Source organism: Phyllopteryx taeniolatus, chromosome 12 (genome assembly GCF_024500385.1).
Source record: "Phyllopteryx taeniolatus isolate TA_2022b chromosome 12, UOR_Ptae_1.2, whole genome shotgun sequence".
Taxonomy (NCBI): domain Eukaryota; kingdom Metazoa; phylum Chordata; class Actinopteri; order Syngnathiformes; family Syngnathidae; genus Phyllopteryx; species Phyllopteryx taeniolatus.
The window spans coordinates 6,675,967-6,691,111 of NC_084513.1; the positions used below are offsets into that span (position 1 = coordinate 6,675,967).

General features: G+C 40.9%; 2 protein-coding genes across 3 annotated transcripts; both read left to right on the forward strand.

The window, feature by feature from the left end:
- On the forward strand, positions 1-9,060 carry LOC133486492 (cyclin-T2-like). Of its 2 annotated transcripts, XM_061791741.1 has the most exons (7): positions 4-387; positions 2,696-2,777; positions 2,871-2,999; positions 3,316-3,376; positions 4,768-4,830; positions 6,442-6,880; positions 8,921-9,060. In XM_061791741.1, exons 1-6 carry the CDS (start codon positions 230-232, stop codon positions 6,750-6,752), a joined length of 804 nt encoding a protein of 267 aa, XP_061647725.1. In that variant the 5' UTR covers positions 4-229; the 3' UTR covers positions 6,753-6,880; positions 8,921-9,060. The 2 variants fall into 2 exon arrangements, with proteins under 2 accessions (XP_061647726.1, XP_061647725.1); XM_061791742.1 differs by lacking the exon at positions 4,768-4,830 and having other exon boundaries at positions 1-387.
- LOC133486491 (cyclin-T2-like) lies at positions 6,887-12,456 on the forward strand. Its single transcript, XM_061791740.1, has 3 exons — positions 6,887-9,084; positions 9,225-9,295; positions 11,059-12,456. Exons 1-3 carry the CDS (start codon positions 8,781-8,783, stop codon positions 12,436-12,438), a joined length of 1,755 nt encoding a protein of 584 aa, XP_061647724.1. The 5' UTR covers positions 6,887-8,780; the 3' UTR covers positions 12,439-12,456.
- Positions 12,457-15,145: the final 2,689 nt, after the last annotated feature.

A 15,145-nucleotide genomic window follows, 5' to 3' on the forward strand; every position in this document is an offset into this window, starting at 1 on the left:
AGTTCAGGGTGTACCCCGCCTCTTGCTCGATGATAGCTGGGATAGGCTCCAGCACTCCCGCGACCCTTGTGAGGATAAGCGACTCAGAAAATGGATGGATTGAAGAGTTTTATCCTGCTTGTTTGTGCCTGGGCCTTGCTTGCGTGCATTGATTTGATTTCAAGTCATGTTTTCACTGTTTCCGGTCTTCTGACGTCATATCCGCGTTCTCCATGAGCGTCGAAGAGCAATGGCGGCGAGCCGGGGATCGTCTTCGAGATGGGTTTTCACCCGGGAGCAGCTCGAAAGTACGCCGTCTCGCCGATGCGGAGTGGAACCGGACCGCGAGCTGTCCTACCGCCAGCAAGCGGCGTATCTGATCCAAGACATGGGACAGCGGCTCAATGTGTATCCTTAGTAAACAAACGCGTTCCGAAGCCACACGCGGAAGCTAACGAGCGTTACGATACCAACCGAATGTCTCTATAGAGTTTTTCCATTTAAGAGCGAATGCTTACGTTCAAGTGTCTTACTTTATACTGCGTGCGTTATTTTGCAGCTAAACCGACGGGAACGCGGTGTGCTTAGCCAGGGGTAGCATGTAGCATCCTAACTCGGTAGCAATAGGTTCGCGTCATTAAGAAGGCCGTGCGTGGATCAGGTTTGCGCCTGTGGCAACTTTGCCCTCCCCTCCTGTTTACTAAAACCTCAAACGGGTTTGCTCTCAATCCCGACAGCGAAGGACGCCCGAGCTGTTTGTTCGTCGCTCTTTACGGATCGATTCAGTTGTGCCTCCCCGAAGCGTCATTTGCGCAACATTGAGGTATTTGGGCCGTGCCTATGGGAGCGTTCGCCGTGTCGTCACCAAATGGTCACGTGGTGACAGAAAGTATATGGAAGTCAATGGCCGACCACGAGTTATCGGGATTTCCACGCTTATTTCCGTTAATCAATAAGTGGTGGTGTCGTATTCCGCCATGGGCTGTACATACAGATTGTCAACGAAGGATTCTGAGAGCTTGGTCAAACTCAAATTTGGCCCACGATGTAATTATATTTGGCCCACAAGACCATATTAAATGTGTATTAGAGCTGACCGCCAGTATATAGCACTTGTGCCACTAATATTACAAATCCCAGAATGCTTTGCTAGTGTGTTGAGAGAAGGGATGGTCAAGTATCGATACTAGTTATTGGGTACTCTTGTAGGCTGTCAATACCGGCCACCGATACTTAAAGGGGTAGTTTGCTGTTTTCAAACTGCGAGCAAGTTTTGAATGTAGCCTCACTTCACTCTCCCCCACCCCTGTCTCTAATGCGTTAGTAGGACATTCACATAGTTTCCAGGCAGGCCATGCCCCGCTGCAACATGATTGGCTCCTGTATTGCAGGAAGGGCAGGCTGTGCACATGTAACAAGCTGTTCATCCTAAAAATGTATCACATTTGTACTAAATCAAAACAAAGAAGCTTGTTATGGTTAGGTTTAGGGCAAGGGTTGGGGCTTAAAGTGGTTGAGGATGGGTTAAGGTTAGGGTTAGTGGGAAACCAAGTCACATACTTCTTTTCCCGTCTGGAAGCAATAGCGCGTGTTCTGCTGGGATACAGAAGCCAATCATAGTGCGGCATCGTGCATCCTGGAGCCAGTAATGTTGGAGCGGGGCGTGTCCTGTCTGGAAACTGTGGGAGTCCTAAGAACGCGTCTCTAAACATGAACGAGTCGTCCATTGTAACGAACGTTTACCCTTGTTTTGTCTCGAGAGCTGTCCAATTCCTTCTTTTTAACTTTTGTTGCTAACCAGATGTAAATATTACGGCAAAAAAAAAAAGGCTACTAGGTGTACCAACAGCGGGTGTGTTTCAATGAGAAAGTGATTGACACATTACTATGTCATACCTTCTGTTTCTACAGTCTCTGATTGACTGTTCCTGTCACTGCGGGATGAGATTTAAAATCATTAATATTAAATTAGAGGCATAACATGGAGCCAAAAAGGGATGTTTTTTTTTTTCAAAAGCTCATTTTAATAATAATCTACTTTTCGGTCATACAGATCATTTAAACATAAAGGAAGTATTTTCATTTTCTGAAAACTGTAAAGTCCCAACTCTAAGCACAGCGTGAGGTGCAGGTATTATTGCTGTCTGCTTGGTGTTCACACTCATTGCTGTGATTTTTAGTGTGCTTGGCTATAAAAGTTGGGGCCTGGTGGGTGCCATCAGCGTCAGCAAATGAGAGTAGAATTGCCTGAGTCAGAAATTTTCAACTTTTTTTGTAATCAAATTATTAGGTATTTGTTAAACTTTTACAGCCCGAGTTCATAAATATAGATGTGTACGGATGCCTGTTTGTCTATATTTGCCGTGTGATTGACTGGCTTAGGGTTTAAGGTTAGTTTAGGGTCTCCCTGCCTCTCGCCCAAAGTCAGCTGCGATAGGCTCCAGCTCACCCGCGACACTGAGGACGAGCACTATAGAAAATGGATGGATTGATATTAGCCAAGAAGTGTTATTCAAAAGATTATTCTTATTTTTTATAGCGTTTGTTTTTGCTATGTTGATTTACCACTTAGAAATATGGGTTACATGGCTGTTTTAGGAATTGAATGCCGTATTAAACCGAGGGTCCCTGGTACTTGTTTTTACCTGGACTTTAGTCTGAAAACAGGTGATGAGTGAGCCAACAATCCAAATATTTCCCTTGATCCACATTCCAGATCTCAACTAACTATAAATACAGCAATTGTTTACATGCATAGATTTTATATGCACCACTCATTTACCAAATTTCACAGGAATGTGAGTACCATTGTCTTTTCAAAGATTTTTTTTAAACCCATTGTTACATTTTGGAGACAGATATTTTAATGTGTTCCGTTATTTCTGTTCCAGACAATATCTCCTACCACGCTATTTTTGGCCGCCAAAGTGGAAGAGCAGCCACGGAAACTGGAATATGTGATTAAAGTTGCGCACGCCTGCCTAAACCCGCAGGAATCGCCTCTTGACACTAAGAGTAATGTAAGTTGGGGGATCTCAATGTCAAGTATGGTGTGAGTTTTTTACTTATTTATTTATTTTTAAAATAATTATATAGCTTTCCATGTTTCGTCTTTCCAGTCCACTCATTGGCCACGGTTTCCCAATGTATAACCTGCGGTATTCCCCGATGTTGGGGTCATTTTTGCTGTTGGTACATCCAAAAAGCTACACATGCTTACGTTAAATAGCATTATGGCCTCTCTGGTTTCAGCTTTGGTCATTTCAACTCAGCTGTTAGGTGAGATCATAGACTCATTACAATTGTTATATGTAATGACTGTCTATCAAACTTCAGGCATACCTCCAGCAAGCTCAAGAGCTGGTGATACTTGAATCCATAGTGCTGCAGACGCTTGGTAAGTAGTGGTGACCCGAGTGGATGATGATATGATATGATATGAGAGCGAGAGAGCGCACATGTATCATAAACATTATTGGCTTACCGTATAGGAGGGTGTCTTATCGATGACAGTTTGTCAACTCAACATCCACTACTGTATACTCTGACTGTATGACTTCTCATAAGGTGACATGTCATTCTTTTTTCTGTGAACTATAGAAATGGCTTGAGTGGGATTTATAGCATTCTCAGAAATTCACTTAAAGGAGACATGTTATGGCCCCCCACGCATTCTTTTGTCAAAATACACAAAGGATAAATACTCGGTTCTAATGCAAATGGGCCACACCTCACTTAATTCCGAGTATGGTTTTTGTTAGTGTAAAGACCAGTACAGTATCAGCGACCCAACTTTTCTGAGGTATGAGCCGTTGTTTGGCAGAATTTTAATTTTTCTACAAAAACTGAGAAGTAAATGGTGATTTCTTCACAGTATTCAATTTTTTTGAATTCCTGATTTCATGGTTTGGTTTTTTTTAAGCTGGAAGCCCAAATTATGTAAAAATAAACAAACAAACACTTGAAATTGTTTAAATTGTGAAAGTTTAACTTTTTTAATGGAATTATGGAAATAAATAAACTTTTCCATATTAAAATGTTTTTAATTAAATCAATAAAAAAATTAACAGCATTTCCATGCGTTTTAATGGGGAAAAACAATTTGAGATAAGAGTTGAATCATGAGGGTGGTCACAGAACAAACTAAACTCATATTTCAAGGCACCGTTATACTTGTCAAGCGACGTCGCTGAACATTTGAATATGTGCCAGTTGTCAAAAGCTAAAGCTGAAATTCTTAGGCTCTACTTACCTTTTTGAGTTGACACAATGGTGTCTCTGTGTAGTAGGGACTTTGGCCATTGGTTGGAAATGGCAGCTCTTCGACCAGCCTAATTTCCAAGTCATTTGCGAAGAAACTCTGAAGAATTTTTATGTAAATTAGCCAAATAGTGCTGTCACAATCCCGCAAAATTTAGAAGAGCTCACTCATATGCACATTTTCGGCAATAGGCAGGTCACAAAAGATTGACATGGTTGTTTAATTCTCCGGAGACCCAAAGACTACAGTATTTGTGTAAAAGCAATTAAAAAGTCAATTTTGCATAATATCTCTCCTTTAAATTTGGGCACAGGATTTACGATTACTCATTGGTTGCCTAATTGTTTGATGGAATTTCAACAAATTAACGACTAGAATAATCCTACTGTATGTCCCAGTTCAACACTCACTTGCCATTGTTAGCGTAGACTGAAGAACAGCAAGTCCGTGTAAAATGGTGAGAAAAAAATGACACGTCACCTCCCAACTGTGTGTGTTGAACTCACCTTTCATATATTTTGTTCCAGGCTTTGAAATTACTATTGATCACCCACACACTGATGTGGTGAAATGTTCCCAGCTAGTGCGAGGTAGAGGCTTCTTTCTTTGCTTTTTGTGCCCTCTGCTCTTGTCCAACCCCACCTGATAAAATAGGCGGGGAGGCCTGTGAACCCCAGATGACATGATTGTATGACCGTATACTTCATCACTTTTAATTAATTTGGACTTTGTTGGGTGTTTATTGGACCCTTGGGACCAGTAGAGACACTCACTAGGCTAGTTCAAGACTGAATTATAAGCATTTGCGCTAAGTCGTGAGCGCAGGTCATATTTTGATTCTAATAAAGTTTAAATGTTATGTTATGGTCTTTCAGATCTCAACGTTGACCACTTCAGTTAATTCATTTTTCTCCTCGGTTTCAATGGCATTCCAAAGATTTTCACAGTCGCCCTCATTGTCGGAACCCTAATTATGAAAACAACTTTCATTGTACATAGAGTATACAAGGTGTCTCAAAAGTCACTATACGCTTCGTTTTTTATATTTCATTTTAGCTATCATTCGGACAGACGTGAGGCCATTCAGGCATTTGACAGTTTTATTTATTTATTTTTTACAACTAAAGTACTGCAGTTTAAAACATCACAGCAATTAATTCTGGGTAACCATAATGCTTTTTGGTGACTTCATTGCCAGCAGGGCCATGAGTGTGAGGAACGGTGCAAATGGTTAACCCAGGAAATTGCCTGTTCACAACATTTCCGCATGGGTTGTTGTTCACATCATTCCAGCACAGTATTACATAGGGATGTGCTTCTGTTGTGTTTGTAGATGGTGATCTCAAATAAATGGACAAATAAAATACCTGCACCTCTCTCGAAAGAGAGTCCAGTTTGTACAAATTGGCATTGAAACGCATAAGTGATACTTAAAAACAATGAATCATAGTATAATAAAGAAATTGGTCACTACATTATGGATTTCATTTGCTGCAGGTTTTTTTTGGAATGTAAATCCTGTGATAAACGAGGGTTTACTTCATGCACAAGAAATTACTATTAGTAGTATTTAATTCTCTGATTCGTTGTGGTCCAGATCCGAAAATTCAGTTTCAGCGTTTGTTTTTTTCCGGCAGGTCCAAATGCCAATTCGAGTCACCACTAATTCCTTCATAGCCCTAGTGGCCGCCATAATGCTTTTCTAACTGGCACTGAACTGCAGTCAGGGACAGAAAAACGTATTGCTAGGTGGCAGCTTTGCAACACTGCGGCAACGTCAATTGGTAAGGGGAATGAATATGCTTGGGAAAAATTGCAAAGCCCAAGCTGTCAAATGCAGATGGCCTCGTGTAGGTCTGAATCATATCTGAAATGAAGTAGAAAAAAGAAAGCGTATAGTGACTTTTGGGACACTATACAGTGTTTTATGAAATTAATTGGAGAATGCCAGCCAAATGGATATATTGTCTAATTCTGAACTCTGCAAATTGTCAACATGGAAGGCAACAAAATCGCTTGCTTTTTTCAGTCTTGGTCTTGGCTCAATGAGTCTCACTTGAAGTAAAAGTAAAAGCTTAAAAATATAATTTACTTGGAAATCTTAAGAATATAAATGACATGTACATCTTCGTGTGCTGTTTGACTTTAAGGAATTTTATTTGCTTTCCCTGTCATATTGTTTGTCTTTGTGTCTCACACAGCAAGCAAGGATCTGGCACAGACTTCCTATTTCATGGCTACCAACAGGTTGTTATCCTGCCCCTCCTTTGTTGCACTTTGCACACCATTGCTTCCTGTAATGCAGGGTACCCTTTCAGTGTCCAACGGGCCCTACTTGCACTGGTGGTTGTTGGGACGCTCGCCTACCGCCCGCGGCTCCCCTCCCGCCATCAAAGGGAGCGGGACAGGGGCTTGTGGCTTGTGGCGTTACCGGCCCCAGTCGCAGTGCGGTGTATTGTACAAGGGACCATGTGTTGGCACCGATGGGTTGAATGCAAGATGCGAAGTGTAGTGGTGCGCTTGAAAAGCCACATGTTTGTTCGGTTGCGAAAAAGTGCAGAATTCTAAAAGACACTTTGGTAGCCTGAATAGCCGCTAAAGATTTCACAGATGTAAACATTTCTCATAGAGGTCCTTCTGGTGAGTACAGCAAAATCATTTTTTTTTTAATTCTCTTTTCATACTCATTTCTTATGCATACCTTTTATATGTTTATATCTGTAAATGCACATTGATATTTCTAGCTGTTTTACGAAAAGTATTATTACTCTAAATCTAATCTTACCCATTAACGACCTGCATGCTAATAGAATTTTTTGGGGCACATGACGAAATTTTGAGTATGTATGAAATGTTCTAGGTTACCAGATAAATTTTATTTGAAGCATGACTAGATGTATTTGAAAGTGGGTCCTTAAAGGGTTTGTTTAAAGATGTCTTATGATTGTAGTATCTTTATATGAATCGTTTTTCCCTGAGCTAACAAACTTTCTTTAAGGCTGTTTTCCGATCTAACAGATCATAATGTCGCCGTTTTCCCATTGCACAGCCAAATGCTACATATTTTATTCCAAGACACTTTCTCCTTCATAATTTTCCTTTTAGGTGTGATAGATTTAGCCATGATATAGACAAATTGTAAAATAACTTAACGTGTTATTTGTTATTAGGCTATTCAATGAGCCCAACCTTCAACTTTTACAAGCTATAGAGGACTAATTTATTACAAATACAAAGACTACTTAGCATATGTATGGCCAATTATCCCAGGGCTGGGCGATTATTGAGGGGGGGGGGGGGGGGGAATCGCAATTAATTTGTTATTGAAATCATGATTAATAAACACAATTATTAATTGATTTTCAAACTAAGTATTTATAGAACTACCAAAACTCAACTTGAAATATAAATTAGAAGGAAAACCAGACATAAATTAGTAACAAGGAAAATAATATATTAAAATAATGGCATTTCAAAACAATAAATACAAATAAATATCTGCTGTGTGCACCTTGACCTCTTAGGGGCAGAGTGGTGCATGCATGGAGATACAAACTTTACAATAAAAAGAGTAGAAGGTGGTTTCGATTGAACTTCATTAATATAACAAATTTTTCACAGATTAGGAACAATAGGTGCCTGTGAATATTGTTATATTACCTGTCTGTATGTGCTCCTATCGCATTTGTGTGAAAATATTTGAAGATGTGTCACTCCTGTTAGTCTTAACTTCAAATGCTAATTTTTGTTTTTGTTAGCCAGTCAATAGGGTTTTCGTTTGTCTGCGTAGCATTAAGCTATCAATTTTCAGTAATGACGCTAATTGTATGTTAAATCTAAATTTACAATGTGCGTAATTCTTTTTGTTGTTTGGTTTTACAGTAAACTCCAACTGGAGTGTTAAACATATTAAAGCACAATCAGGGAGGGCAGAATAGCATGTCACACAGTGCATATGGGGTGCTTTTACACCGTGGGAACACACTGCGCCGTTCAACACAATCGTTTTTATGACCGTGAAAAGACACAATCGAAATCACAATTAAATTTGGATTAATCGGCCAGCCCTAAGTTATACCTGACATAGTAATTTATGTTATAAATGTGATTAATCTAGTCATTACAAACCTGTAAACTAAGTCCAGATTTATAGTTACAGGTTAAGAATTCAGCAACATTTTTGGGTGTTGTTGATATTTAGACGTACAAGTATTTTGTATTTTTTTAAATGGCGGCAGAGATCAAATTCCACTATAGAAGTGTCAATTTCATATGCTGTACGTTTTAGTTCCTGCGGTAACGTTAATGGTAATCAATAGCCTGTAGCGTTTACACTGTATTCCTCAGTTGATAATCCAGTTCATGATTTGTTTTAGCTGGTTTGACATGGAAAAACTTGTTTTACTGTTCAGCTTTTCAATATTAACTCAAACAGCTTAAAATATTTTGCAGCTTTTTTGTGTTTATACAAGCTATGCATTAAAACCATTTGCGCCTTCTGTCCTCCTTTTTTTGTTCACATGTGGGACCAATCCTGACCATGGCTGGAATGCCTCAATCGACTCATTCATGTCATACATACATACATACATACATACATACATGCATACATGCATACATACATGCAATGCATACACACACTCTTTGTCCACTGGGCATACCTTCACACATACACAACAGTCTACACCTCACTACATTCTGCCTACAGTACAAGCCCACAGTGATTGCCTGTGTGTGTATTCACCTGGCATGCAAGTGGTCCAACTGGGAGATACCAGTGTCTACCGATGGGAAACATTGGTGGGTGTATGTGGACAGCTCTGTTACTCTTGAGCTGCTTGATGGTAAGACAAGACGTACAAATATACTTGCATGATTTGTACCTATATCTCTTTGAATTCATTTCATGTAACTGTGATTTATGATTGAGCACTGGAAGAGGACCTACTGCGTTATATTAATCCAACTTTCTTGTGTTTTACAGAGTTGACGCATGAATTTCTACAGATTTTGGAAAAGACGCCCAGCCGGTTAAAGAGAATACGCAACTGGAGAGTAAGAAATCATTTTGTCTGTTCTAAATGCATCAGAATGACGAATTTGACACTTGACCACAAGCTGTGTGGGTGTAATGACAGTATGACACCAGTGACAATTGGCATACCATTAAATGCTTTTGATACTGAATAAAGAAACCAAGTATATCGGAAACAAAACTGTTCCTATTTTCACTCTTATTGAGTGAATGATGTACAATGAACTAGTTTGCGTAGTGGGGTAAGAAAATGCTGTCATGCTGAACGAGAGCACACTCTGTTCCCACCGTAAGTACGGTTTTCTTGGATTGTTTTAGATTGTTTGCAATCTATAACCTCAATGTCCCCCCTTGCCCCGCCAATATTTACTATGATTATGACTTCACTACTGCGCTAGCATAGGTTACTAATGGTCTGCAGCGCATTCCAAAACTATCCCTGCCCATTTTATTTATTGAACGATAAGTCAATATATTAAGATCTAATTTATTGTATGAACCTGGCAGACACATTTGCAGCCACGACTTCTCTTGCATGTCCTTTTTCCCGTATCCACTATTGCTGCTGAAATGATGCAAATTTCCCCATTGTGGGACATATGATAAAAACATGAAGTATTATCTATATTTTGTTAGTTTTTTCAAAGATTTATTCTGAAGTTCAGCACTTTATGTGAACACGTAATACTTGCTCTTATTTTGAAATTCACAGCCCTATTTTTATTTAGTAAATGAGAAAACGCGCAGTTTTACTCATGTTTGATTACCCAGGCTTTCCGAAGACATTTGTTTTTTACTACTTTTTGCTAGTTTGTGGACCGAGCTGCAGTCTAGTGTTGTTTCGTTCGCAAACGTTTCGTTCAAAAGAATGAATCTTTTCAGTGAAGGTAATTAATTGAATCAGTTTATGAAATGATTTGTTCTTTGAGGTTGGCCGCCGCCATGAGCGAGTCGCCTGGAAGTGGAAACGGAACTGCTGCAGCGTTCCTGTGCTGTCTTGACGTATCGATTGTGATGTGCAGCTGTTGCGACGGAGACGATTCGGTCCTTTTTCAAAATAAAACACATTTGACACGCAAAGACGCAATACAACAGAAATTATATAAATTGGTCATCCCTTCTATGCGGCCCGGTAACAAATCCCTCACGGACCAGTACCAGTCCGTATCTCGGCGGTTGGGGACCACTGCTATAGTACTTTGCATGTTAATAGTAATTCTTTACTCTATTTACACACTTACATGCCCCGGCTGTCGGTGATCAACAAAATGTGACGCTATGCATGAGATATGTTATTTTGATAGTTGTATGTTGGTGAAAAAGGTATTTCGATCCAAAACCAATAATGCACTTTTGGGCTATTTGTGGCCGAAATCTCAGTGCATCACTACCAAATAGCTACGCTTTCCGCCTCCTCCGCTGCTTGCGTAGGAGACGTAAGCGCGTTGTGCCACATTAACATCCATGCGTCCAGCCCAGTGACTCTCAACGGGCTTCACAGACCCGCAGTTGACAACGATCATGGGGCATTGTGAGCAGGCGTGTTGTCATGGTGAAGCAACCACGAGTTGTCCTGCCACAAGTGGAAAATGAAATTTTGAGTTTGGGTTAGAAATGTATTTTCTTGTGACACCTGTTCTGGAACCTTTCTGACACAACACGTCTAAGGCGTTTAAGGACAGAATTTCTTAGCATGATAGTTTTCAATTGATGCCGTCCATTGAGTTGAAAGACTCATTGATTTGATGAAGATGGAGCATAAAATATGTTCTCTATGTTTTAGGCAACCCAAGCTGCCAAGAAACCCAAATCTGAGAACAGCCAACTGACTGATACCTCCGTCACTGGACCTTCAATGCTCCAAGACCATTCCTTGCTTGACGGCTCACTTGTTGGAGTACCCCGCTCAAGTTTTTCCAAATCAGGTGCCACCTTTACTGTGTCTATTTCTGCTCAGTCTGGAGGCGCACCGCTGTCCCTGGACTCTTTCGGTGGCCCTTACAACCCACCTAGCCACAGTGAATGGCCCCAGACCAACCCAAGTCAAGCAGGGTATTCATCCAGTTGTATAAAACAGGAACCCCTCACCACTTCTCACCAAGAGCAGACACTGTCCTTACAGGCCTCTGCTTCCTCTTTGCTTCCACCTCCATTAGCAATCAAGACTGAGAAAACTGTAGATCTTAACATCAAACAGGAACTAAAAGGAACGTGTGCAAGTGAAGCTGGCAAGCATCAGCCATCTACTTTATCTTCATATCCCCCACCGCCACAACACTCCTCAGCGGGCAAAATGTCGCTGGATAAATACAGAGAAAAACATGCTGTAGAAGTTGCTGCTTCTGGGCAGAAAAGCCGTCAGGAGCAGCGTGCCACACCAACAGAGAACAACGTGAAAGGGGATCTTTCGTCTTCCTCAAACTATGCACCACCGTCTTTGAGCCAGGCTGATCATAGAAAGTATTCACAGATGCATCAAATGTCCCAAAGTGCTCATAGTTTAGGTAGTGGTAGCAGTGCTACTGCGTCGCCAATGAAGAATAAAGTTCCTTCCACAACGTCAGGGCAGGACAGACGCCATCATGGTGACAAATGGGACAAAAGTTCACTTAATCTCCACCTGGCAATTCCTGGCTCTGGAGGAAGCTCCCAGCTGGACAGAAGCAAGGAGGAGCTTAAGATGAAAATAAAGGTTTCCTCATCAGCAGAGCGGCACAGTTCATCGGACGAAGGCGCGGCCGCCAACAACAAGAGTAAACATTCCAGCCCCCTAGTGAGCAAAGAGAAACCGCACCGAGGCGCGGATCACAGTGTTCACCGCCATCACAAATACAGTCACCACAACCCCCACTCTCACAGTGGGAATGGACAAGGGGGCTCCGAGGGCCTGTTTCGAGGTCCTCCGGGACTGATAACTCTCGAAGGAATTGCGCTTCCTCATAGCGGATCCATGTCTTTGACTTCGTCATCGCGAAAGAGGCCGCACCCCGAGGTCAATCACAATCAACACCCTTCTTCCTCATCCTCCGCTCCTTCTTGCTCCAAATCAGGCAAAGTCTCCAAGCTTGGCACTGGTGCTGCAGGTACTTCTTCCCCGTTTTCTCCTCCTTGCTGCTCTCCTATACTGCAGTGTGTCTCGTCTAGCTTGCAGCGCTGTGGCTAACCTCCACCTCCTCTTCATTTCTCCCCCTCCCCTCATGTTACACTCAGGTGGGCTGCGGACCTCTCAGCAGTACCTCCCTCCTAGCGGGTCGCCACATGAAGTGGGAGACCAGAGACACTGAGCGAACCTCTTCTGCAGCCATGGTTCTTCACATGGAAATTGCAAGAAACTACCCACAGTTCAAACTACTATGCGCACCTCTTCTGCAGCCATGGTTCTTCACATGGAAATTGCAAGAAACTACCCACAGTTCAAACTACTATGCGCACCTCCTTGTTAAGTCCCCTAGGAGAAACTTCGGCGATGATATACCCTTTATTGAAAGGCAGAACATTGTACAAAAAAAATGAAGAATGTGTGTGGGCCTCTGATAAAAATGAAAGAGGAACGTAACGCTTCCGTACTCTGACCTCTGGACTGTGATTCTCAGTCCCATCTTTCTCCTGGTGTCAAATTGCTGCTGGTCTCTCCTTCCTGAAATATGGTGATGAACACGCAAAGGTTGTGTGTGGAGGGCAGGTGGAAAAGTGTATTTACATTGAGGGGAAGCACCTCCCTACATTTCACATCTCCGCATAGGAAAACAAAAGTATTACAAGTTCTTTAAAAGGCACGGAATGGGCGCCCTCCTCATTTTCTTCCTATAGTTTTATGTTTAAATAAGTTATGCAATTGTATGCAGCATGCTAATGGCCAGCCGGAGAGGAGTTCAACTTCTGTATGTTGTCATTCCTTATTGCAATATTGATGGATGCATTTTTTTAAGTGTTGTTTGATCTCCTCAGTAACTTTGATTTGTTTTCTACACGAGTACGGTTTGATTTTCAAGTTTTCATCAAAGGGATGTGGAAAAACACGCTCACCATTCACAGGAAGTGGAGACAAATGTACATACGTTTTTGTATGTTAAGACATCAATTATATCGTGACTACTCAGGTTTGGAGCAAGTTGTAATTATGACAAAATAATTGTAAAACCTACTTTAAAAAAATTTAAAAAAGCTCTCTGTTCATAAACCGATTGGGCACCATGGGGAAAATGCAGTGTTCAAGAGGCATGTGCTTTTTACTATTTTATCCAAGCGGAAAGAGTTGCGCCTAAAATAGGCTAACAAAAAGACTATAGTAGTGTGCCATAGAAGTCTATACTGTATAACCTCTTATGCAGTGCATCACAAAATAATGAGGCACTAAAAAGCCTTTTACTTGTCAGCGACATTTACTCAATATTATTCTGAAGAGAATCAGTTAAGTGGAATGACCTGCTGTGTTTTTCTTTATTTTATTTTGAGAAAAGTTGATTCTTCTGTGGACAAATATGGTAGGTTGTCAACCTTTATCCAGTTTGGTACATTTACAACCATTGTCACCACATCAGTTGTTGACATTAAACTCCTAAATCTTGCCATGCATCAAGTCTGCTCTTCTGTCCATTGACTCGCATCCAACCTCATGAGTGTGAATTTTCAAAATTGAGATTTATATTAGTTTATCTGTACTTTTGACTGGCCGGACCCATAATGATTTTGGGTAATGCTAATGTACTGTGCAGTATTGGGCTTGAGCAGTGAGGAAACTAGTGTTTTTATGAACAGTTGGCTAGCATCTAACATGGGTGGCACATTCGTCGTAACCCTCGATCGGCCCTCTGTGCACTGAGATCAAAAGGTTGAGTAATTTCCTCTTGTGGTGTATAGAGGTGTCACTATTGATTATTCAACTATTTCGATAATCGATTAGTTATATAGAGCTAGGGTTTAACTTAAGATTGTCCAGATCCTCTGATTTCACCCTACCAATATATCAAAAATATCTGATTTCTGTCGTCCTTCATGACAGCAGACTGATTATTTTTGTGTTTACTCATAAGACATTTTCAAGTATTTGTTTTTACTTTGAAAAACAAACTTTTCTCCCTGTTTTCTGACATTTTATGGACCAAACAACAAACCAGTAACTGAATAATAATCATGTAAAAAAAGTTTAATCTATTACAAAAAGTTATTTTCAGCCGTGCTATCCATAACCTGTAATTGCCATGTAGTTGAACCTGAAGCAGCCTCAGAAGTGTATTTTAAGCTAGTAGCCCTTTACATTAATCAGTACCCAAGAATTACAGTGGGTGTGGAAAATATTCAGACCCCCTTATATTTTTCACTGTTATATTGCAACAATTTGCTAAAATATTTGTTCTTCTTCAATGTACCCACAGCACCCCATATTGACAGAAAAAAATGGAATTGTTGGAATTTATGCAGATTTATTGAAAAAACAAAACTTAAATATCACAGAGCCGTAAGTATTCAGACCCTCTGCTGTGACATATATTTAACTCGGGTGTTGTCCATTTCTTCTGATCATCCTTGAGATGGTTCTACACCTTCATTGGAGTCCAGCAGTGTTTGATTATACTAATTGGACTTGATTAGGAAAGCCACACACCTGTCTCTATAAGACCAGCACAGTGCATGTCAGAGCAAATGAGAATCATGAGGTCAAAGGAACTGCCTGAAGAGCTCCGAGACAGAATTGTGGCAAGGCACAGATCTGACCAAGGTTACAAAAACATTTCTGCTGCACTTAAGGTTCCTAAGAGCACAGTGGCCTCCATAATCCTTAAATGGAAGACGCTTGGGACGACCAGAACCCTTCCTAGAGCTGGCCGTGAGAGAGGTAAAGGAGAACCCAAAGATCATTGTGGCTGAGC

What these genes read in the sequence shown, in the direction of transcription:
- LOC133486492 (XM_061791741.1), top strand. Translation starts at nt 230, where the DNA reads ATGGCGGCGAGCCGGGGATCGTCTTCGAGATGGGTTTTCACCCGGGAG. An exon ending in TTACCAAATTTCACAGGAAT is followed by an intron (nt 2,778 to 2,870) that starts GTGAGTACCATT and finishes TTTCTGTTCCAG; the next exon opens with ACAATATCTCCTACCACGCT. An exon ending in CTCTTGACACTAAGAGTAAT is followed by an intron (nt 3,000 to 3,315) that starts GTAAGTTGGGGG and finishes ATCAAACTTCAG; the next exon opens with GCATACCTCCAGCAAGCTCA.
- LOC133486491 (XM_061791740.1), top strand. Translation starts at nt 8,781, where the DNA reads ATGGCTGGAATGCCTCAATCGACTCATTCATGTCATACATACATACAT. An exon ending in TACTCTTGAGCTGCTTGATG is followed by an intron (nt 9,085 to 9,224) that starts GTAAGACAAGAC and finishes TGTGTTTTACAG; the next exon opens with AGTTGACGCATGAATTTCTA. An exon ending in AGAGAATACGCAACTGGAGA is followed by an intron (nt 9,296 to 11,058) that starts GTAAGAAATCAT and finishes TCTATGTTTTAG; the next exon opens with GCAACCCAAGCTGCCAAGAA.